General features: G+C 58.8%; 1 protein-coding gene across 5 annotated transcripts in view; it reads right to left on the reverse strand.

Moving 5' to 3' along the window:
• Positions 1 to 24,842, reverse strand: part of KIF14 (kinesin family member 14) — a 76,930-nt gene that overhangs the window by 29,740 nt on the left and 22,348 nt on the right. For 3 of the 5 annotated variants that reach the window (XM_079763514.1, XM_079763515.1, XM_079763516.1), the window contains exons 23-30: positions 24,579 to 24,673; positions 24,235 to 24,456; positions 23,940 to 24,124; positions 23,119 to 23,277; positions 22,416 to 22,538; positions 21,083 to 21,157; positions 20,224 to 20,362; positions 18,215 to 19,783 (exon numbers count right to left, since the gene is read on the reverse strand). In XM_079763514.1, coding sequence (XP_079619640.1) covers positions 19,449 to 19,783; positions 20,224 to 20,362; positions 21,083 to 21,157; positions 22,416 to 22,538; positions 23,119 to 23,277; positions 23,940 to 24,124; positions 24,235 to 24,456; positions 24,579 to 24,673 — 1,333 coding nt within the window. In that variant the 3' untranslated portion in view covers positions 18,215 to 19,448. Of the gene's footprint in view, positions 1 to 18,214; positions 19,784 to 20,223; positions 20,363 to 20,930; positions 21,158 to 22,189; positions 22,539 to 23,118; positions 23,278 to 23,939; positions 24,125 to 24,234; positions 24,457 to 24,578; positions 24,674 to 24,842 lie in introns of those variants that run through there. The other 2 variants (XR_013813096.1, XR_013813095.1) reach the window with 2 other exon arrangements.

Here is a 24,842-nt window from a genome sequence, read left to right on the forward strand (position 1 = left end):
CCCAGGTTCGATTCCGGTCAAGGGCATGTACCTTGGTTGCGGGCACGTCCCCAGTGGGGGGCGTGCAGGCGGCAGCTGATCGATGTTTCTCTCTCATCGATGTTTCTCTCTATCCCTCTCCCTTCCTCCCAGTAAAAAAATCAATAAAATATATATTTTTTAAAAAGAATTTAAAGAGTTTGAGTGACAAAAATGATCATCTATAAACCAAAGAACTCATATTTATATGCATAGCCCATGGGCACGGCAAAGGGGAATGAAGAACTGGGGAGTGGGGGGGGGAGGGGAGGGCTGGGAGGGGGGATGGGGACGGGGAAAATGGGAGATATCTGTAAAACTATCAACAATAAAATATATATTTTAAAAAATTGTCATCTATAGCTTTGTTGTCCATCCTCACATGGGGATATTTTTCCACTGATTTTTTAAAAAAAATTTGTTTTTATTTATTTCAGAGAGGAAGGGAGAGGGAGAGAGAGAATCATCAATTGGCTGCCTCCTGCACGCCCCCCACTGGGGATCGAGCCCCCAACCCGGGCACATGCCCTTGGCCAGAATCAAACCTGGGACCCCTCAGTCTGCAGGCTGACGCTCTATCCACTGAGCCACGCCGGCTAGGGCTATATTTTATTTTTTAAATAGAAAAAAAAAAATACATTTTTTACAGAAAGGAGGGGAGAGGGAGAGAGAGTCAGAAACATCGATGAGAGAGAGACATCGATCAGCTGCCTCCTGCACACCCCCCACTGGGGATGTGCCCGCAGCCAAGGTACACGCCCTTGACCGGCATCGAACCCGGGACCCTTCAGTCCGCAGGCCGATGCTCTATCCACTGAGCCACACGGTGAGGGCATTTAGGGCTATTTTTACGTCCAGACGTACCCCCTCCCCAGTAGGACCTCAGGGGCTCCCCCGCGGGCCCCGAGGTACACCTGAGGGGAGCTGGAGGTCTGCGGGGAACGCCAGGGCGTGAGTCCCCCACGTGAAAACGTACAGAGAATCGGGTCAGTCACGCTGAAGGCGGAGTGGCCTGTGGTCTCGGGGGCAAAGGTCCTGGAGCTGGTGACGGGGCCTCGGCTCCGTGTTAACGTTTAACCGGCCGCAAATCCTCTCTGTGTCGCAATTCTCCTAATGCAACGCGGCCCCTCCGCGCCTGACTGGAGTGGGTGCTCAATGAACGTGAGCTCATTGACAATCTCTCTTTCCTTCCTTTCTGCTTTTCCTTTTAAATAAGTTTGTGTTGATGTCGGAGAGAGGGAGGGAGAGGGAGAGAGAGACACGTCCATGGTGAGAGAGGATCATGGGTCGGCTGGCCTCCTGCACGCTCCCCCACTGGGGATCGAGCCCGCAACCCGGGCCTGTGCCCTGACCGGGAATCGAACTCTGACCCCCTGGTTCCTAGGTCGATGCTCCACCACGGAGCCGCGCCGGCCGTGGCCAGATCGCTTTTTCCACGTGGCTTGTTGTACCCACGTTGTAAGCAAAGCTGTTTGCATGTTATATAAAAGGCACTGGAGCCGAAACCGGTGTGGCTCAGTGGATAGAGCGTCGGCCTGTGGACTGAAGGGTCCCGGGTTCGATTCTGGCCAAGGGCACGTACCTTGGTTGCGGGCTCGATCCCCAGTGTTGGGTGTGCAGGAGGCAGCTGATCAGTGATTCTCTTTCATCACGGATGTTTCTATCTCTCTCTCCTTCTCCCTTCCTCTCTGAAATCAATAAAGAAATATATATTTTTTAAAAAATAAAATAAAAATAAAAGGCACTGGAACGCGCCGTTCTATATTTACTTCATATCTTTCATGTCCAACCACTGAGGGGGTGTGTTCCTCTCCATCCCCAGAGGCTTCTCGCACGGCGTCTTATTGGATCCTTACGAGAATCCAGAGGGATTAGCAGGGCCGACACCATGCATTGCTCCCATTTTGCAGGTGGAACCACTGAGGCTCGTTCACCAAGGTCAGGGGACGTGTCCAAGGTCGGATTTAGATTTGCCCTCCTCTCTCCCCCCCAGTTTTCACAAGGTCACCCCGCATCCGGGGGTCAGCGACTTCCTTTTTCACGAGTCTTAATTAACGGTGCTTTCATCCGCTGTATTAATGTGGCTCGGTGTGCGGGCCTGCTGATTGTGGCCCGCTGTCTATATCTGTCGACCTCCCTCTCTATCAAGAGGGGAACACGTATAAACAGACGGCAAAACAGCAGGAGTGTTTCGTGTTCACGTGTTCAAAGCGTTTTCTAGAAAATTCTAACAAGAGGGCATGTGATGCTAACGGTCCTGAATACGTCGCAGAACATTCAGGAAAACCTTCTGGCTCACCAGGCCGCCATGGTTCCGTGGTGGAGCGTCGACCTGTGAACCAGGAGGTCAGGGTTCGATTCCCGGTCAGGGCACAGGCCCAGGTTGTGGGCTCAATCCCCAGTGTGGGGCGTGCAGGAGGCAGCCAATCCATGATTCTCTCTCATCATGGATGTTTCTCTCTCTCTCCCTCTCCCTTCCTCTCTGAAATCAATCAAAAGTCTATATTTAAAACAAACAAAAATAAAAACCTCTGGCTACGTCGTACCTTCGGATTCTTCAGAAATCCTACTCTTGGCTGGACTTGGCGCCAGGGCTAACCTGGGTGGCGTGCTAATGGAATTCTCGACGTAAAATGTTGCTCCGTCCCCCTGCGGCCGGCGGACCGAGGCCTGGCCTGGCGTTCCTTTCATTTTTAAAAAAACATACATTTTTACTGATTTCAGAGAGGAAGGGAGAGGGAGAGAGAGAGAGAAACATCCATGATGAGAGAGAATCACGGATCGGCTGCCTCCTGCACGCCTCCCACTGGGGACCGAGCCTGCCACCCGGGCCTGTGGCCTTCACTGGAATCGAACCCGGGACCCTTCCGTCCGCAGGCCGGAGGGAGACGGGACCACATCTACCCACTGAGCCACCCCGGCCAGGGCGGGCGTTCCTTTCCTAGAACACAGCAACCATCCGACGGGCCGCCCGTCCCAGGGGGCGCGGGCGTGGGAACGGCAGCCGCAGCCCACCTCTTCTGGAATTTTCGGGGTCCCCGCCCGAACCCCCCCCCCCCCCCGCCCCCGCCGTGGCGATGTGCCGCTGATGCGGACCGAGATGATGGACTCTGTCAGTGACTAATAAATGGCAGATAAAAAAGCCACCCGTGGCATCCAGGTACTCCATTAGCCGCCGTGTGATTAAATTACAGTAACACGGCCAGCCATAAACCTTTATGGAACCTTCTCAGCCATGCCGCGCGGCCCCTAACTATACTATTATGTAGAGCCCGGATATTCCCCGGCAAGTCGCCGGCCATCCATCAGGGGCGGCGCTGACTGCCGGCGCGGGATGGACAGTAAATGCATCTTGGCTTTGGCGATGAATAAAACCTCTCGCCTCTCATTACTTTATGACAAGACACAGAAATTCACTTTGCTTTTCATTTAAGCGCCCGGCTCCCGTTTATGGATGTAGATGCCTTCACGCTTCTATTCCCTCCCGGCCCCGGCCGCCACGTAATAAATGATTATAAATTTTCACGTCCGGCCACCTCCTCTCGGCCGGGCTCGTGCTTAATGCACCCCGTGGCGGAGCGGCAGGTGAAGAAGAAGAAGGAGGAGGAGAAGGGGGAAGAAAGAAAAAACACACACCCCACCCCGCACAGCCACGCGCAAACACTTTTTATTTATGGTGTTGTCCTTGGTGACGGAAATTTCAATGCCCCGAAATGAAAAGTATGATTAAAGGGGTCCCTGTCCTCACCGCGCAGCGGAGGGCAGCCTTCTATTTCCCGCGGAAAATATATAATACTTTTTTGACATCAATTTCAGAGAGAATAGACATGGACTCGTCATCGGAGGAAGGAGGGGGGGGGGCGCGGAAAAAGCGACACAAACACGTTTCTAACTCCGCGAAGGTTCCCTCCGACCGCTCGCCTGAGAGAGAGCGCGGCGGCGGCCTGGAAAAAACGTGTCGGGAGGTGGGGAGCGGTGGGGTTTGGGAGAGAGGGGTTCCTTTTCTTCTGGAAAACGGGAGGCGTGGCAAACGACTGATGTTTCCTGTTTCAATTATTCGGAGAATTGCTTTTATTATTTTAAATCTGTGAGTGTGTGTGGGAGAGAGAGAGAGAGAGAGACAGTTAAGAAACACGGACAACTCAGAAACACTCATCAATAAACATAACTTCTTGTTCAGTTCCCCAGAATTACCATTAAGAAAAAAAAAATGCCACCGGTGTGTCTACTATGAAAACGTTAAATGGGCCCTGGCCGGTGTGGCTCAGTGGATAGAGCCTCGGCCTGAGGACTGAAGGGTCCCGGGTTCGATTCCGGTCAAGGGCACCGGCCCGGGTTGCGGGCTCGATCCCCAGTCAGGGGCCTGCAGGAGGCAGACGATCCATGACTCTCTCTCATCCTGGATGTTTCTGTCTCTCTCCCTCTCCCATCCTCTCTAAAATCAATAAAAATGTATATTTAAAAAAAAACACAACAACAACAATAGGAAAACACAGACAGAAGAGAAGGAGGAAGGAGGAGGCGGGACGGGAGGGGAGACGGACAGCAAGGGGCCACAGCACCGATTGCTCATGGATGTTAAAAGCACAGGAAGGCCCGGCCAGTGTGGCTCAGTGGTTGAACCAGGAGGTCAGGGTTCACTTCCGGTCCAGGGCACAGGCCCGGGTTTCAGGCTCGATCCTCAGTGCGGGGCGTGCAGGAGGCAGCCGATCCATGATTCCCTGTCATCATGGATGTTTCTCTCTCTCTCTCCCTCTCCCTTCCTCTCTGAAATCAATAAAAATATATTTCAATAAATGCACAGGAAAGATCTTTGAAAGATACCGCAGGTGGTTTTGCACAAATGAAAGGAAGGGGCCTTTATTAATTTTTTGAAATACATTTTTATTGATGTCAGAGAGGAAGGGAGAGGGAGATAGAAACATCCATGATGAGCGAGAGTCATCGGTCGGCTGCCTCCTGCACGCCCCGCACTGGGGATCGAGCCTGCAACCTGGGCCTGTGCCCTTGACCGGAATCGAACCCGGGACCTATCAGTCCGCAGGCCGACGCTCTATCCGCTGAGCCACACCGGCCAGGGCCAGAATCGGACTGTTAAAGCCGCCTGACCCAGTCCACCGTCCTCTGGTTTCTAGGAAAACATGCTCCTGAGGTTTGGGCTAAAAAAAAAAAAAAAGCCGGAATCTGTGCCGCATTTGGGCCGCCTCCCGGCCTCCCTCAGTCCCCGGCCCCACCGATGCCTCCTGACACCTGCCTCTCGCCCCCGGCGGCCGCAGGGGCCTGAGAAATACATTACGCCTCATGTCAGCCATAAAAATAACAGCCCCAATGCTAACCCAAACACAATTACCCGGCAATTATCATTTAGACGTCCGCTCGAATCCTTCTCAGAGCCACCCTCACCCCCCCCCCCACCCCGCTACCCCCCTCCCAGCCAGACGCGTTAATGCCCCACGGCCAGGCCAGGCGCTGGAGGGTCCGCTGAAACCTCCCCGCGGCACGCCCGCCCGCCCGCCCGCCCGGGGCTGCCATCGGATCTGGGGCCTGCGCTCTGGGCCTCCCGGGCCCTCTCCGGGCGGGCGCCGGGCGCTCACAGCCTGAGGTTGGACGCGAACAGCGAACATGTGCAGCCGATTAGGGGGTGGGGGGGTGGGGGGGACGGCACAGGGGTCAGGGGGGCGAGCGCACAGCCCACGCTTTCTTTCAACTTGTTAATGTCTCTGACCCTTTCGTAGCCAAAGAAAGAAAAGAAAAACCACTTTAATCAACACCCGACCCACGGCGCTGCGGCCGGGCCGTGTCACGTCCCGTAACCGTGTTTGGGGATCAATTACGCACATCAAGTTGATACGCCGCAGGCCCGGCCGTCATGTTCGCGCAATTAAATCGGAGGGGCTTTGGGGACCCTCCTGGTTAGGGGGACCACCCTCCTCTCTCTCCCCTCCCTCCTCTCTCTCTCTCTCTCTCTCTCTCTCTCTCTCTCTCTCGAGCAGCAGCAGCAGCAGCAGACGAGGAAGCTTCGTCAGACGTACCCGAGATCTCTCTGGTGCTCCCAGGAGCCGTGAAGCCGTGAGCTTTCCGAACGCTGCCTTCTTCCCACATAGCACACGGCAGAGTCACACGAACACGTACACAGACCTTAGCCAAGTACGTTTCTGAAAGCTTGGTTCTATTATATATATATTTATTGATCTCAGAGAGGAAGGGAGAGGGAGAAAGAGAGAGAGAAACATCCATGATGAGAGAGAATCACGGATCGGCTGCCTCCTGCACGCCCCACACTGGGGATGGAGCCCGCAACCCCGGGCCTGTGCCCTGACCGGGCATCGGACCGTGACCTCCCGGTTCCTAGGTCGACGCTCACCCGCTGAGCCACGCCGGCCGGGCAATACTGGCTATTTTTGATGCCGTAAAAGTTTGACTTCCGAACAGAGCACAGCAGCCACACATGCACTGACTCCATTTTACTACAAACAACGCTCCGTGTCTCTCTCCCCCCCTCTCCCTTCCTGTCTGAAACCAATAAAAATACCCTCCGAGGCCGGTCAGTAAAGTAAAAGGACACCCCCCTCGGACCGCCACTCACTCGTCCCGCAGAATCCCGTCTCTACAGGTTGCCAACGGCCCGCACACGCGGGAGGGACACGGCCTGCTTCGAGGAGAGGGACAGGGAACCAGGCCCGGATTGGCCGCCGGAAACACCGGAGGGTCCGTGGTCCGAGCCGCGAGGGAGGCGGCGTTTCGGGGTCTTCCTCCCTGTCGGGGGCGGGGGACGGCGGGGGGGAAAGTGGGGGGCCGGCGCCGGCCTGAGTTATGGCCCCGGTCGATCGGCCGCCCACCTGCAGCCGCGGGGCCTCCGAGGCTGCCATAAAGCGCTCTGTGCATCAGGCAGCCGAGCACATCCACGTTTTAATGAACTGTTTTCACACGGTTCATTGGGCCTCTCCCAGGCTCCTGCCATACAAATCACCGCGCCCCCCAGCTCCCCACGCCTGTGCCTTTTCGGTTTTCACATGCAAATGGATGCCAGGCCTGGGAGCTTCCTCACAGACGTGCCTGGTGGAGCCTGGGAGAGCCTTCGCCCCCCCCTCTCCAGCGCCCCACCCCACCCCCAAGGCTCTGTGTTCGGTCCCAGGACCCTCTCTCCAGAGGGCGGGACCTCGGGCAATGTCAACCTCAAGCTTCTCAAACCCCACCTGAAGGCGGTCGTGACAGTCGGGGACACCCCTGAAAAATAAGCCAGGAGGTCAGGGTTCGATCCCCCGTCGGGGCGCACGCCCGGGTTGCGGGCTCCATCCCCAGGGTGGGGCGTGCAGGAGGCAGCCGGTCCAGGATTCTCTCTCCTCACGGACGTTTCTCCCTCTCCCTTCCTCTCTGACATCAATAGAAACATATTTAAAAAATAAAAATAGCCGGAATCCGGTGTGGCTCCGTGGATGGAGCATCAGCCTGCGGACTGAAGGGTCCCGGGTTCGATTCCGGTCAAGGGCATGGACCTTGGTGGCGGGCACATCCCCAGTGGGGGGCGTGCAGGAGGCAGCCGATCGATGTTTCTCTCTTATCCATATTTCTAATTCTCTATCCCTCTTCCTTCCTCTCTGTGGGAAAATCAATAAAATATATATTTTTAAAAATAAATAAAAAATAAAATAATAATAATAAGCCCCTCCGCGTGGGCGCCCCGCGTTGCCATGGTTTCAGGCGAGGAATGGCAGAGTGTCCATGAGGAGTGAGTGCCCCCCATCAGCATCAATCAGGGGCCGGGGTCCCCGGCCTGACTGGCATTTCTCTGTGTGACCCGCAGGCTGGGATGAATTATTGAGCTGGGGACCGAGGCCGGAGGGTCCCCGCGGAATAATTAAGGATCATTACTGACAAACAGGCGCGCGCGCCCACGCCCACCCTTAAAGCGACACTAAATTATACAGCGTGGGCTCTGCCGCCCGAGAGCGCTCCGTGTCCTTTGACGGTGAGCGATCGGCCCCCGGCACCTCATTTAATAACGGATGCAAATGAGGAATGAATCCCTAACGCGCCGAGCGGCGCTTTATGGCCTCACGCGCTCCCTGGCCGGGGGGGGAGGCCTGCCTGGCGCGCCCCCCCTCTCCCCCCCCGCTCCCCACCCCGTGAAAATATGGTGCTGTCGCCTGGTCGTGGGCCTTGGAGATAAATGAACGCGCCGTCCCTTTAAAACCCAGGGCAACAGGTGACATCCGACGGGAGGCAAGGTCCGCGGCCCAACCAACCGTGTTCCCATCCAATAACATTGACGGAGGCGCCGGGCTCGGCGAGTCCTGCCAGGGCCGAGGTTTGGAAATATTTGTTTTCCGAGGGGAGGCGAGGATTTAGAAGCTCGCCGCCGTGGCCTCGTAAAGATGGTATATGGCGTCCATATAACCGCAGTATTAAAAAGATAATGAATTCGCTATTCATGAGCCATTAAGTGGTACCTCCCCACACCCCCGAAATAAATTGTATATCATTACACGCCCATTAATACACCCGCTCTGGGTTTGTATCCTCCGAACCCCACCACCTTCCCCGGGGTATGTGCGCAAGCCGCCTTCGGAGATGCATGGAGATAAAGCAGCATTTTTTAAAAAATGTATATTTTATTGATTTTTTTACAGGGAGGAAGGGAGAGGGAGAGAGAGTTAGTAACATCGATCAGCTGCCTCCTGCACACCCCCAACTGGGGATGTGCCCGCAACCAAGGTACATGCCCTTGACCGGCATCGAACCTGGGACCCTTCAGTCCGCAGGCCGACGCTCTATCTATCCACTGAGCCAAACTGGCCAGGGCCAGCATGATTTTTTAATTCTGGAAACTTTTGTTTGTCTTGAACACAAGGTATGAAATGGTGCGTCCCCCCCGCCCTTTAAGTTCTCCCGGGGTTAGACATCCAATATCTATTCTCCGCCTGGCAATCGATCCATACAAGGGAACAAAAGAGAGAGAATTCCTGCCCGGCCGGTGTGGCTCAGTGGTTGAGCATCGACCTATGAACCAGGAGGTCAGGGTTCGATTCCCGGTCAGGGCACGTGCCTGGGTTGCGGGCTCGATCCCCAGTGGGGGGCGTGCAGGAGGCAGCCGATCCATGATTCTCTCTCATCGTGGATGTTTCTATCTCTCCCTCTCCCTTCCTCTCTGAAAGCAATCAATACATTTTTAAAAAACGAAGAAGAGCTGTATTTGCTGCCCTGGCTGGTGTGGCTCAGTGATTAGAGCGTCGACCTGCACAGCAGGGGGTCTTGGGTTCGATTCCTGGTCAAGGGCAAGTTACCTGGGTTGTAGGTTCGATCCCCATCCCCAGTTGGGGACGCATACAGGAGGCAGCTGATTGATGTGTCTCTCTCCCATCGATGTCTCTCTCTCCCACCCCTTCCACCCTCTCTAAAAACCAATGGAAAAATATCCTCCCGTAAGGATGAACAACAACAAAAAGAGTTGCATTTTGTTTTTTTAAATATATTTTTTATGGAGTTCAGAGAGGAAGGGAGAGGGAGAGAGAGAGAAACATCAACGATGAGAGAGAGAATCATTGAGTGGCTGCCAGGCATGTGCCCTGACGGGGAATCGAACCGGGACGTCCTGGTTCATAGGTCGACACTCGACCACTGAGCCACACCGGCCGGGGGTGCGGGGGTGGGGACGACTGTAACTTCTGAAAGCACATCAAAGCAGGTCCCTGGAGAAGGTGACATGGGACAGGACTTGGCGAGGGAGCCCAAAGCCCCAGGTCGGGGCGGCCAGGCAAGGCTGAGGCAGGGGTGGAGGGGAGACTGGCGGGGGGGGGGGGGGGGGGAAGGGGGACTCGGGATGTCCTGGTTGTGGGGGACCCATGGGGCTCCTATACTGAGGACAAGCTGACAACCACGGCTCATCCCGGACCCTCCCCAGACCAGGAATCCCAGCCCCTGCGTCTCTCCCTGTCCCTCATCGCCCCCTGGTGGAGGCATCTGCTATTGGAAAAGGAATCCCACACACACACACACACACACTCAGGCTGGCAAACCCCCGGACACGGACAGGAGGCTGATTCTATGTCCTTTCTTATCATTTTTAACGCCCCCCCCCCACAACCCCACTGCATCCACATGGGTGGGGTGAGGGGTGGATAACGGGGGGCGTCTCTTAGGCAAGAGAGTCGGGCATCGGTCGCAGTGGTCGGCTCTCAAGGCGAGTCCTGCCCTTGATCATCACGTTCAGGACATTGTCCCCGGAGGTCTTCCGTGTTCGGCTCCCGATCCCTGACCCCGTGACCTCCGATCAAACCATTACAGCCGGGACGCGACTGAGCAGATGCGTTTCCAAATCCGTCTCCCGAGGAAGCGGGGTGTTCAACACCAACGAGCCCTGGCCGGTGTGGCTCAGTGGATAGAGCGTCGGCCTGCGGACTGAAGGGTCCCGGGTTCGATTCCGGTCAAGGGCATGTGCCTTGGTTGCGGGCACATCCCCAGTGGGGGGTGTGCAGGAGGCAGCTGATCGATGTTTCTCTCTCATCGATGTTTCTAGCTCTCTATCCCTCTCCCTTTCTCTCTGTAAAAAATCAATAAAATATATATATATTTTAAAAAGATTTAAAAAAACACACCAATGTGACTGGGTAAGGTTGCTGCAGAAATCCATCGAAGACGCTATGTCTACGGCCCAGCCAGCCCGGCTCAGGGGTTGAGCGTTGCCCTAGGAACCAGGAGGTCAGGGTTCTATTCCCCGTCAGGGCACAGGCCCGGGTTGTGGGCTCCATCCCCAGTGGGGGGTGTGCAGGAGGAAGCCGATCCACGATTCTCATCATTGATGTTTCTCTCTCCCTCTCTCTCTCTCTCTTCCTCCCTTCCTCTCTCTGAAATCAATAGAAAGTACATCTTTAAAAAAAAAGCTGCGTCTCCCTGGCCGGTGTGGCTCAGTGGATAGAGCGTCGGCCTGCGGACTGAAGGGTCCCAGGTTCGATTCCGGTCAAGGGCATGTACCTTGGTTGCGGGCACGTCCCCAGTAGAGGGTGTGCAGGAGGCAGCTGATCGATGTTTCTCTCTCATCGATGTTTCTAACTGTCCCTCTCCCTCTCCCTTCCTCTCTGCAAAAAAACCAATAAAATATATATATTTTTTTTAAATAAGCTGCATCTGCACTCGTGCACACATGAGCTCCTCATTAGCCCCCTCCCCCGCACCCCTCTGTCTGTTGGTGTTTAAAGTCAGCGGGCGCCGCCCGGGGAAGCGGGTCCCCCCGAAAATTGCCCGCGCCTGTTTCCAATACGCGCCCGGCCCGCCAGGGCGCACACGGCCCGGGCCCCCGCGCGCGGCTGGGAAACAGACAGGATTTTTTTCTTTTCTTTTCTTTTCTTTTCTTTTCTTGCAAATCACTGGCATGTTTGAAGCCCGCCGTTGATTGACACGCGCTCTCCCTTAATGAAGGTAATTACAAAGAATAACAAGCCGCGCGGCTCTGGTCAGCGTCACCGGCCCGCGCGCCCCGCCCGCCACCAGCCGGGCCTGAGCCGGGCGCGCAGACGAGACACAGGTTAACGCGCGTCAACACTTTGCTCCAAACACTTGTTGGAACGAATCAGAGCTGCCGGGGCTGAAGGCAGGGATCCGAGGGGGGGAAGCTTGCTCAGGGGAGCCCCCCCCCCCGCCCCCGAAAAAACACACAAAAAAAAGACACAGCCGGTTGGGGGTTTGGGGGGGAAGCACGCAAGCGCACATGGGCCTCTCCGTGGCGACCTTTGCGCGCAGCCGGCGTCCCGCGGGCGGGCATCTGTCGCTTTGGGTAAAAATCTCTGCTGCACCCTGTTAAAACAATATTTTTTTAAAATTGATGTCAGAAGAAGGGAGAGGGAGAGAGAGACATAGAAACATCAGTGAGGAGCAAGGCCCTAGCTGGTGTGGCTCAGTGGATAGAGCATCGGCCTGCGGACTGAAGGGTCCCGGGTTCGATTCCGGCCAAGGGCACAGGCCCGGGTTGCAGGCACATCCCCAGTAGGGGGCGTGCAGGAGGCAGCCGATCCATGATTCTCTCTCATCATGGATGTTTCTGTCTCTCTCTCTCTCCTCCTTTCCTCTCTCTGACATCAATAAAAATATTTTTTAAAACAATAATACAATAGATGGCCCTGACCGGTGTGGCTCAGTGGATAGAGCGTCGGCCTGCGGACTGAAGGGTCCCGGGTTCGATTCCGGTCAAGGGCATGTACCTTGGTTGTGGGCACATCCCCGGTAGGGAGTGTGCAGGAGGCAGCTGATGGATGTTTCTCTCTCATCGATGTTTCTAACTCTCTATCCCTCTCCCTTCCTCTCTGTAGAAAATCAATAAAATATATTTTTAAAAATAATAAAATAGATGTTTTTGATATATATTAATATATATAATTAGTATACAGTATATTGTTAATATGTATATTAAATGGCGGGTAAAATGGAAGTGGACGGACAGGGAACGTTGACACGATCCGACGGCGCCCACCCTGAACTGGGCTACTTTGTTGCCACATGTAACCGTGGGGCCTGCGCCTGCAGAGCCGCCGGGCGGCGGGGTCATGTTGTCTGTCGCCGGGGGCAGGGAACCTGGGCCGCGGCTACATGATCCCAGCCCCTCATTAACGGGCCGGGGCCGTGTTTCTGTGGCAGCGCCTGACACCCGGCTGACGGCAACATAAACAAACAGCGGGAGGTGAAGACCAAAGCCGCCCGCCGGGGGGCAGAAGGGGGCGCCTCGGGAATCTGCATTTTCACATTGAAAAACGGAGGGAAACAGAGTGAATCCGCGTGGGGGAGTTGGAAAACGTGCATTTTTAGAAATTAACGTTCTCCCACGGAGAATACACGTCTGCGATGCTGTTTGAAGGAAGGAGGGGGGCATGGGGGGGGTTTTCAACGTCTCTCTCGGCTGGTTCCGTGTGAGGAGCCTTTAGTCGAACCCTATTTTTATGTATGTACGTATGTATTTGAGAGAGAGAAACGTGGACGTGTTGTTCCACGTATTCACGCCTTCGTCGTGGCTTCCTGTACGGGGATCGGACCCACAACCTCGGAGTGGTGAGACGACGCCCTAACCATTGGACTACCCGGCCAGGGGCCGGTAAAGTTCTGTTTTGATAACTCAGCTGACAAGCGTTTCTTCGAAAATGTGTCCCTGTCCGCGTTTTGCTCCTGTCTGTGAAGCAGCTGCTCAACGCCCGCTGTGCGTCCCCGCCGACTTGGAGACCGCGTGTTAAGACGCCCGCAGTCCGGCCCTGGCCGGCGTGGCTCCGTGGTTGAGCGTCGACCTACGAACCAGGAGGTCAGGGTTCGGTTCCCAGCCAAGGGCACACGCTCGGGTTGTGGGCTCGATCCCCAGTGGGGGGCGTGCAGGGGGCAGCCGGTCCATGATTTCCTCTGATCATGGATGTTTCTCTCTCTCTCTCTCTCTCTCTCTCTCTCTCTCGCCCTTCCTCTCTGAAATCAATTTTTTTTAAAAAGATGGTGAAGAGAGACTTGGCCTTGTAGACCACCAAGGAGAGGATACATTTGGAGATGGCTTCTTCTTGTCTTTGGAGAAAAGAAAGAAAAGACAGCATCCGAGCGAGGAGTGGGGAGGAGAAGTAGCAGAGAGATCTGGGAGATGGCATTTGCACGAGGGCGGGAGGGAGGGCGGGCGGGAGGGGTCCCTTTAGCAACATCGGTTCCCCTCCGGGACCTGCAGGTGGCCCTGGGCCCGGCCCAGAACGGCTCCTGTCCCCACACATCACAGGCCACCCCGGAGCCTGCCACTGGGGGGTCATAGGTGTGTTTTATGTCCCTGTTGCTGGCGGCAGCCGCCTCTCCCAGGCCGTGCCAGGTCCTGAGTCCAGAACAAAGACCGATGTTGGGCCCGAGGGCATCCGGGCCTGACCCCCCCCCCCCACCCCCCATGGGCTCCACTCTGCAAAGCCCCCCAGTCCTATGAGCTGGGCCCAGAGCCCGCTGTAGCCTCTCCCCAGTGTCACCGGGAGTCTCCCCGTTGCACCCCCAAAATAAGCTGCACAGACCATCGTGAAACACCGAGCCTACTTCTTTTTATTTTCTTTTATTTTTTAAAAATATTTCTTTATTGATGTCAGAGAGGAAGGGAGAGGGAGAGAGAGCTAGAAACATCAATGATGAGAGAGAGTCATGGATCGGCTGCCTCCTGCACGCCCCACACTGGGGATGGAACTCACAACCCGGGCATGTGCCCTTGACCGGGAATCGAACCCTGACCTCCTGGGTCATAGGTCGGCGCTCAACCACGGAGCCACGCCGGCCGGGCAGTGATGTTTTCTTATAGGGCAGCAGCATCCCTGTCTATGGAATTCCCATCAACCCTTAGTTCCCTGGAAAAGCCATTTAGACACGGATTAAACTAAACAACAAACAAAGCAAGACCCGGCTCCCAGGCCAGGCCAGACGGGCGTGTGAGAAACGCCAGAAATTCCCCGATAGTTTTCAATGACTCAGGATGCCTCCATACGAATGTCTCCCCTCTCCGCCCCCCCCCCCCCCCCCGCCAAAAAAAAAAAAAAAACAGGAAAAAATGAGAATTTACATCCGCAGCCTCGAACGGGACCGTGTGCACGGGATGACTCAGCACCCGAGGCGCGTGGGCGCACACTCACCGTGAAATACATCGGAAGGAACTGCATTGTTCCTGGGGGCCCCCCGGGGGGTGGAAATGGATGTAAAATGTCGCAAGAGAACGTTTCCAGAGTGTTTAGAGAGATCGTTCTTTTCACGATGTTAAGAACCAAACGGGGGAAGAAGAAGAAGAAAAAAGAAAAGATAGTTTTTAAACTGGTCCCTTCGGCTTTAGTTCATTGGGACGTTGGGACTTGAGCCACAGCAGGGAGACGGACTCGGGCCAGATTCCTGTGAGGCACTGCCCTCCAGTGGCCGGCGTGAGCATTACAGCGGAAGAGGAGTCTTCCCTTTGTCCCTCAAAGTGCAGGTTTTACTTGGCAAACCTGTGTGGTTCCTTCCCCCGTCTCCCCACGATGATGACAGTGACTCCAGGTGACACGCAGCTGCAGGAGGGGGGTGGCTGGGGGTCCCAGGACACCATGGCGGCTGCACCTGTGTCTATGGGATGCAGCTCTACACACACACACGCACACGGATCACACACAGAGATCACACACACGGATCACACACACACATGGATCACACACACAGATCTCACTCACACATGGATCTCACACAGATCACACACACAGATATCTCACATACACACACATGGATCACACACACAGATCACACACAGATATCACACACACGGATCACACACACACAAGGATCACACACAGAGATATCACACACACGGATCTCACACAGATCACACACACAGATATCACACACACACACATGGATCACACACAGATCTCACACACATGGATCACACACAGATATCACACACAGACATCACACGCACGCACACTGATCACACAGAGAGAGATCACACACGGATCTCACACAGATCACACACATACATGGATCACACACAGAGATCACACAGATCATACACACACATGGACCACACACGCACGCACACATGGATCACACATATCACACACACATGGATCACACACAGATCACACACACACGGATCTCACACAGATCACGCACACTGATCACACAGAGAGAGATCACACACGGATCTCACACAGATCACACACATACATGGATCACACACAGAGATCACACAGATCATACACACGCATGGACCACACACGCACGCACACATGGATCACACATATCACACACACATGGATCACACACAGATCACACACACACGGATCTCACACAGATCACACACACATGGATCACACACAGAGAGATCACACACACGCGGATCACACACACGCGGATCACACACACGGATCACACACACAGATATCACACACACACGGATAACACACATGCATCAGCGAGGCAATGCAGGGGCCGGCGCCACGTGGGCCGTCCCTCGGGTGGGCGCCATCTATTTTCAATCAAGCCCCTCGGCCGCCGTTAACATGCCTGTGCCTGTGACTTCGCCTCTGAAGTGGCCCACGCCCCTCCCTGGTGGGTTGAAGGCATCGACCGATCCCCCGCCCCTAATTGCTCTGACCAGGAAATCCGTGGCCCGTGATGTCCAGTCCCGACCGCCAGGGAGAGCGGTGACCACTCCCGTTTTCCCCTGTCAGCCGGGACCTCCAGGGCCGCCCCACGCGGGAGAGACTTCGCCGGCAGCCGAGGAGGGAGCGGAAGGCGCAGGGGAGACCGATTCCAGCCGTCCGGGCTGAGGGACTCCAACCCCCACGCCGTCCTCACAGCTCGGGCAGCACTCACACGGCGCCATGCTCATGGGCAGAGGGAGGACGTGCGGACACGCCAGGAGCGCGGGGGGCGGCTTGCCTCCCCAGACCCCACGTCCACTGACCAGGACGTCACGTCCCGCGTAAAGGCACGTGGATCAGGACGGGGTCCCGGCGTGAGAGCCGACGACACGCCCAGGGCACCAGGCCGGGCGCCCACTCCCCCCACGCCCCACGCCATGCACCGGGCCTCGCGGGCAGGTTCCTGCAGTTTTCATCAGAAAAAGAGCGGAGCTCTCCGGCGTCCTCCTCCACATCAACCTGACATGGCCGCCGCCTCGACTCACCCGGTTCCGTGTTCAAACCCGGGGAGGGAGATGCAGCAGCGCAGGCGTGTTACTCCGTCCGACGTGAGAAGCGGGGGTGTGGGGGGGGCCCGCCCGCCCGCCCGTCAGCGGGGCCATTAAGGGGTAGCGCTGATGAACAACAAACAGCACGTGCTCACAGCCCCATGTCCCCCAGGACCTTAAAGTGCTTCGTGAGCAAAAAGACCGATATCGTATCAGAACGTCCCCCCCCAACCCCCCCCCCCCCCCCGCCCCGCACGGCGGCCCCTCTGGGCTGAAAGTCTCGGGGTTAAAGGCCGCAAAGGCCAAATGCATCGCAGCCCGGAGCTTGTTTGTTTGTTTTTTAAATATATTTTTATTGATTTCAGAGAGGAAGGGAGAGGGAGAGAGAGACATCAAGGATGAGAGAAGATCATGGACCGGCTGCCTCCTGCACGCCCCACACTGGGGGTCGAGCCTGCAACCCGGACATGTGCCCTGACCGGGAATCGAACCCTGACCTCCTGGTTCAGAGGTCGACACTCAGCCACTGAGCCACGCCGCCGGGAGCTATATAGCAATTCTGAGTCAGGAATAAAAGGAATAAAACAAAACAAACAACCTTAGGCCAAGAGACAGCCTGCAGCCGACAGCGTTGGGTAGGAGTTCTCTTTGCAACGTTTATTGGGCACATGATTCCAGCAGCGAGTCCTTCCCCCTCGCACTCACACATGCACAGCGGTTTATCGGGAGGATAAATACGTAAACACACAGCCGTTTACGAGAGACCCCGGATGGCTTCTGACCACTGACGCTGTGAGGCAGCAGCAGGTCAAGGCTCCGTCCTGAACGTGAAGTTAAAACCACGCCACCGGTGCTCCAGCAAGTTAGCCAGCAGGTGGAAGCTTCCAGAAAAGTCTCCGCGGGGACAGAGCCCGAGGGGCCCTCGGCAGGGCACTGCCTATAAACACACTCACACACACATACACACACATACACACACACTCACACACACTCACACACACTCACACACTCACACACACACACACTCACACACACACACTCTCACACACACACTCACACACACACTCACACACACACACTCACTCTCACACACACACACTCACACACACACACACTCTCACACACACACTCACACACACACACACTCACACACACACACACACACTCACACACACACTCTCACACACACACTCACACACACACACTCACACTCACACACACACACACTCACACTCTCACACACACACACACACACTCACACACACACACTCACACACACACACACACTCACACACACACACTCACACACACACTCACACACACACACACACACTCACACACACACACACACTCACACATACACACTCACACACACACACACTCACACACACACACTCTCACACACACACTCACAAACACACTCACACACACACACACTCACACACACACACTCACACTCACACACACACTCTCACACACACACTCACACACACACTCACACACACACACTCACACTCACACACACACACTCACACTCTCACACACACACACACACTCACACCCACACACACACACTCACACATACACACACACACACACACTCACACACACTCACACACACTCACACACACACACACACACACTCACACACACTCACACACACACTCACACACACACACACACACACACACACAGCGCGTCGAGGAGGGCACAAGCCCTACGCCAACATTTAAATGTAAGAAAGCAGACTCGCCGCGGGCACCACGTCTCAGCACCTGGCGAGGCCGCGAGGCCCATCCACACGGGGCGGCCGCATGGCCAGCGCGCCCGGCAGCTGCCCCGACGAGGGAACGGGACGCACTCGGGGGGGGGGGGGGGGGGGGGGGGGGAGCGCCGGTTCCCGCGGGCCGCGCCAGCCAGCACGGGGCACCTGCTCGGGAAGAGGCGGGAGGGGAGGGGCTGTCGGGCCCCCAGACGCCGCTCGGTGTGACCGCGGGGTCCCGGCGGCCTTTCGGACCGCGCTCGTGCTGAGGTGCACAAGGCCGGACGGCTCCCGAGGGAGAGGCGCGGCGACAGCCTCTGGTCGCGGACGGGGGACGGGAAGGTGTTTCCGTGACCTGTGACGAGGCCCAGGGACCCGCCATCTCCGTCAGCCCCCGTGCGAACGCCCCGGTGACCCTGCCCCGGAACCGCAGGGGACCAGGCCCGCCCCCGCCACCACCACCACCGCTCCCCGGAGCTGAGCCTGGTCTGCGCACGGCCCGCGGGTTTGGGATGAGTCACCGGCCCCGCGATGGGACGGGACAGGAAGCGTCCGCGGCGAGTGTGTTCCTCTGCGCCCCGTGCCGTGATCGGCACAGACACCGGAGGACGCCTCAGCACACGGCCTCGGCCTCGGAGCAGAGCGAGCAGAGCCCCAGGAGCGCAGGCTCAGCCGCAGGTAAGCCCACGCCGCAACTTCGCCCCCAACCTCGCCCGAGCTCCTATCGGACAGCAGGGAGCGGGCCGCCGGGTTCCGTCCGTCAGAAGCAGAACCGTCTCGGAACGGGCGAGCGGGGCAAGCGGACGGGTGCCAGCGTCCACGCCACGGGAGGGCTCGAGGCGACAAGGAGCCACTCCTCGGCTCGGCCTGTTCGCCACGAGGTTCCAGCGTGTCCGTCAGCGCCCGTCTAACACCGGCTGCCGAGAGCCCTCCCCGCAGCAGACGTGATTCCTCGGAGATCTGTACGCCGTGTCCTGCTTCCTGTCTTCTCCCGCGGAAGCAAACGGCCCGCCCCCGCCCGCTCCACGGCCTTCACACCCACCGGGTCCCCCCGGGCGCGCCCTCCCCTGAGCTCCGCGGGGGCCGGGAGGGCAGCGCGCAGACGCGCTCGGGGACGCCTCTCCCCGCGGCGGGGCCAGTCCTGCTCGCCCCGGGAGGCCGGCGGCCCTCTCTGCTGTTCCGATGACGCGGTTCCCAGGGTTCCGACAAGGCAGGTCTGTCTTCGGCCTCGAAGCAGAGGAGGAGGGACTTGGCTGCGGATGCCAGGTCCCCGCGGCTCTGGGCACAGCTGTCGGCGCCAACGTCCCCCGCCAAGACACAGATCCTCTCCACGCAGGTCCTGAGGGCACCCCCGTCGCCGCGGCGTCCTGGGCAGGAGAGGAGAAAGTCACTAACCCTTCCCCGCTCCTTGGGAGAGGGAGAGGGAGAGGGAGAGGGGGAGAGACAGCATCACCCATAAGGAGAGAGAATCATGGATCGGCTGCCTCCTGCACGCCCCCTACTGAGGATGGAGCCCACAACCCGGGCATGTGCCCTTGACCAGAATCGAACCCGGGACCCTTTAGTCCGCAGGCCGACGCTCTATCCACTGAGCCACAGCGGCCGCCCAGGGCAGGTGGGGTGTTTGTAAGGACTGAGCTTTTCAGGCGGAAGCACTTATGTATGAAGTGGGGACCGGTCACACAGTCCCGTGTCGGTGATGAGCATTGGTGAGGTTTAGGTAATAAACAGACGAGGAGGAAGAGATGCCGCGACCCCTTCCCGACGAGACCCTGACGAGAACGGCCACTCCCGCTGGAGCACGCACCTCTCAGGGCGGCAAGGACAGCGCCCACGGTCTGGTCTACGCAGCGCGTTAGCTCCCACACACCCGGGGCGCGGTCGGCCATCTCCCTCAGGGCCCCGCACCCAGAAGGCTCTTCCTGCGCTCGCGTGCGGGAGCTCATCTGCGAACAAAGTCCGTGGCGGTGAGAACGCAGGGACCAGCCTCGTTTCCCCACCCACCCCCCTCCCCGCCTCCCCACCTCCTTCCCCCCCCCCCCGTCCCCCCCCCCCCCCCCGAGCAAGACCAGGACGGTGCAGGCAGGCCGTTCCCAAAGGAAGGACTTCCATCTCGTTTTAAACCAAAGTCTGACCGCCCTGCGGCCGGAAAGCGGAACCAGACAACAGAACCACTAACACCCACCACCACAGAAGGTAAATGTGCAAAAGAGTTCGATTTTGTTTTATTTAAATAAAAACATCCAAGGCGCAAGCATGTCTCTCTCTTCACCCTGATTGCACACCTGGTTTACACTTCCCGTTCACCTGGGACCTGAACACGCCTAGTTTACATTTTCCCGCTCACCCGTGACACGAGAGGAACATGCTCTGCCTGGCTCCCTGCACGTTAGCCCCTGAGCACACGGATCGGGAACATGGGCTACAGCCTACAGTGACTCTCCGAGCAGAGCCGGGCCCAGGGCAGCCGGACACAGAGCACGCGACCGCGGGCCCACGTCCGCACCCGCTCACCCGCCGCGAAGCGGACAGTCACCATGTCCGGGCGGGCGCCAGCGTGGGGTCAGCCGGCGAAGGGTCGGAACTGACACCTACGTGCCCGCCGGGACCCGAGGGGAGGACGACAGACACACAGTGACACAGAGAGGCGCGGAGCCTGCGCTTACGGCTTTCCACGCGGCGAGGACGGCTTCCAGGCACCCGACCAGCGCCTCGGCCTTCGCGCTCAGCTGCTGGGCCGCCTGGAGAGAGAGAGGTTAGGCTGTTCGTACACACGTTCTTCAGAAGCATGAACCCGGGGACGCCCTGGACCGGGCAGGGAGCGGCGTTCCGGCCGCGAGGTCTGATAGCAGCCCTGTTCCCGGGACTACAGTTCAGCGGCGAGAGCAGCGGGCGCTCCGGCCCGGCTGACCGGCTCCGCGGAGAGCGGGAGGCAGAGACGGGCTCACGAGTGTCAGGACAGGATCCTAGGGCAGACGCGCCTCCAACACTCAGTCGGGACTGGACCTTCCGTCTCCCGAACCCTCCGGTCCCCGTCGAGACTCAGCAAGGAAACGGGTGCATAAGGAACCACTCACAAACCACGGAGGTGACGAGCTGGGCTCGGGCTCCGAGCGGACGGAACACACGGGCAGGGGACAGGACCAGCTCGGGGACCACCCCCGCAAAGTGGGGGGCTCAGAAATGCCGAGCTCACACCCTCAGCCCCAGGTGTTATCACTCGGCAGGTCAGATCCAGGGTCAGAGCACCGAGTGACAGTCAGTGAGTGCCGAGAGGTACCCCAGGGGTGAACACAGGCCCCGGGGTCGCCCCAGCCCGCTCGGGCGCCACCCGAGACCCATGGGTCAGGCTCTGATGTCAGGGCGCCGAGGGGCGAGGAGGCCGATTCGGGAAGTCGCTCGAGTCCTCGAGCTTCTGTGTCTCGTGTGAGATGATCGACGTGAACCCGGCAAACACTTTGCTCAGGCAGCGGGTCGACACACCCATCCGTGCCGTCTGCTCTCGTAAGTGGAAGAGCAGACGGAGCAGAGGGAAGAGAAGACGGGAAGTGGCCAGCAGGTGTCACCGCCGCTCCACCGGCCGAGGTTCACCCGGGATCCGCCAGGACCGGCCCGACACGGACCAGAGGCCACAGGGACACGTGCTCCCAGCAGCCTTTCCACAGAACACAGTCTACACGTTCAAACACGTGGATCTGTAACCATCTAATTCATGGAGTCACACACACATCAACGTGAGCCCGGCCGGCGGGGCTCAGGGGCTGAGCGTCAACCTAGGAACCAGGAGGTCAGGGTTCGATTCCCGGTCAGGGCACAGGCCCGGGTTGGGGTTGCGGGCTGGATCGGGAGTGCAGGAGGCGGCCGATCAATGATTCTCTCTCGTCATTGATGTTCCTCTCTCTCCCTTTCCCTTCCTCTCTGACATCAATAAAAATGTATTTTTAAAAAACCAACTTGAGCCACCGTCTGGGACCCATAGAACCCCCTTAACCCCGTTACCTCGCTCTGGGGGCGCTGCCCTGAGAGCTCGCGCCGCAGCTCGCCCGCCCTCTCGAGCCCAGAGTCGATGAGAAGCCTCAGCCCCGCGCCGACTCCGTCCCACAGGGCGTCCGCCGGGTCCTCCTGGAAGAGCAGAGGCGTCAGCTGGCAGACTCGGGTTTCAGGTTTTTAAAAGCAGTTAATTATCGTTATGTCTGCTGCTGGTTGTAGGAATACGTCCCCCCAAGTTCATTAACTTCCACCGAAGCCGGACCAACAACTCACAGCCCATCGGGGAGCAAACCAGCAGGTCGGCCCTGAGCATCAGACACCAGCTGGGAGCAGTGCGCCCCCAGACACAATGTCGCCCGAGCAGAGGGACCCTGATAGCCAGAGGGACCCCAATACTGTGTTCACAGCCAGAGGGACCCCGATACCGTGTCCACAGCCGGGCCTGAGCCAGCAGACACAGACTCCCTAGAACCAGTTCCCCCTGCTGACCGGCTGCGCGGCCCTCAGGTAACCGCTGTCACCGAACAAAGGGCCGAGAGGTGCAGCGAGGACTCACCAGCCTGCGGGCCGCACGCTCGCCAGCGCGGACGGAACCCACCCGAGCTCTCCTTCTCCACGGCCCAGCAACGGGCCTTCCACAGTGAGAGCCTCACGCAAGCGATGCTGGGCCAGGAGCCCCTCCCCTGCGCGCCCCTCCCCACGCGCCCCTCACCTGCGCGTCGGCGCCCCCGCAGGCCCTGGGGTCCAGGAGACGCAGCCTGCTCCCGCTCAGCACGGCCAGCTGCCCCACACACGCCACAGCCTGCCGCACGGCCTGGGCGGCTCTCCTCTGCGCGTCTGTCACCATCGACGGGATGTCCGAGGAGCAGCCCTGCCCGGCGACAGGGGCCCGTTCATCAGATGCGCGAGGAGCGGGAGCCCCTTTATCAGATGCGCGAGGTGCGGGAGCGGGAGCCCCTTTATCAGATGCGCGAGGTGCGGGAGCGGGAGCCCCTTTATCAGATGCGCGAGGTGCGGGAGCGGGAGCCCCTTTATCAGATGCGCGAGGTGCGGGAGCGGGAGGCGGAGGACGGGGAGGGAAATACGCTCTGCGCCCCGAAACAGCAGCGCCTCCATCTCGGAGCCAGAGACACGGCGCCCCCCGCCCCCCCGGGACAGGGGACCAGGACACGGCGGCCTCTGGGGTCGCACACGGGTGACGAGAGAGGAGACACGGAGGCTCTTTACCCTTGAACTTTTCCGGCCCCGACAGCCGCCCAGCAGGCTCCCGTAAGGGCAACAGAGGGTCGGGTTTGGTCTCTTACGGCCGCTGGGCCGCCTCTAACACCTGAGAGCCAGACGGCCTCTCTCTCCCTCTCTCTCTCTCTCTCTCTCTCTGCCGCAGACCAGCCTCAGCCGCGCCCTCTCCAAGCTCAGGCCCGAGTCCACCCGCAGGTCCTGGTCTCCAGCTCAGCCCCAGCCCTGCCCACGGGACGAGGTCGGCAAACACGGAACACACGCCTCCCGCCCACGGTCCTCAGCACACGGACTGACCTGCAGGAACACCTGTAAGTAGCTGCCCAGCTTCTCCACCTCCTGCCGCAGCTCCTCTCCCAGCCGTGCCGCGGGGGGCCCGGGCGGGGCGTCCCCCGGCCAGTGCGGGGCCAGCACCGCGAGCTGCCCGAAGGCGCAGGCCACCTGCACCGCCCGCGCCTGGGCCGCGCGGTCCGCAGCGAACACTGAGGGAGGAAATGACGGGAAGGGGCCTCTCCCAGGACCTTCACCCGCCGCCGGGACGCGCCCGCGCAGGGGAGGACCGCGGGGGCGGGGGGGGGGGGGGGCTGCTTACGGCCGTCGGGGCTGTCCTTGTCCTGGGCGGCGTGGGCCCGGGAGATGGCCAGCAGCCCCCCGTGCACCCGCAGGAGACCGTCCACCAGGCCGTCCGCCACCGTCTCCTCCTCGCCGCCCCGCCCGAGGACGGCCAGGGCCGAGCCGATGAGCTCTCTGCAGATCCCGGGGAGGGCGGACTCCGCGGAGCTGGAGCCCAGGGAGCCGGGCTTCTCCCCCGCGCCTGTCCCGACGGGAGACGGCCCTCAGCCCGGAGCCGGCACCACAGGCCCCCGGCCGCGCCCCGAGCGCGTCCCTCTCCCCCGGCCCCGGGTCACAGGGGTCACCCGGCGGACGAGCACCCACCTGCCGAGCGAGAGGAGTGCGGACGCGGAGCCGCGTGGGCCTGGATGTCGTGCAAGTAGCCGGAGACCCTGCGGTTCTTCGCCAGACTCCTGCTCCTGCGGGGCCAGCGGGAGGAGGTCGGCGACCCGCCCGCGAGCACATGGTTCACCCCCAGGCTCCATCCCGGCCTGAGCCCTGGGCCCCCGAGGGAGGGTCCCCGTCCCAGGGGCGTCCGAGCACAAGGTCACGCAGTGACCGGGACGGGCCTGGCACGCAGAGGAGCAC

The sequence above is a fragment of the Cnephaeus nilssonii genome (genome assembly GCF_951640355.1).
Source record: "Cnephaeus nilssonii genome assembly, chromosome: 23".
NCBI lineage: Eukaryota > Metazoa > Chordata > Mammalia > Chiroptera > Vespertilionidae > Cnephaeus > Cnephaeus nilssonii.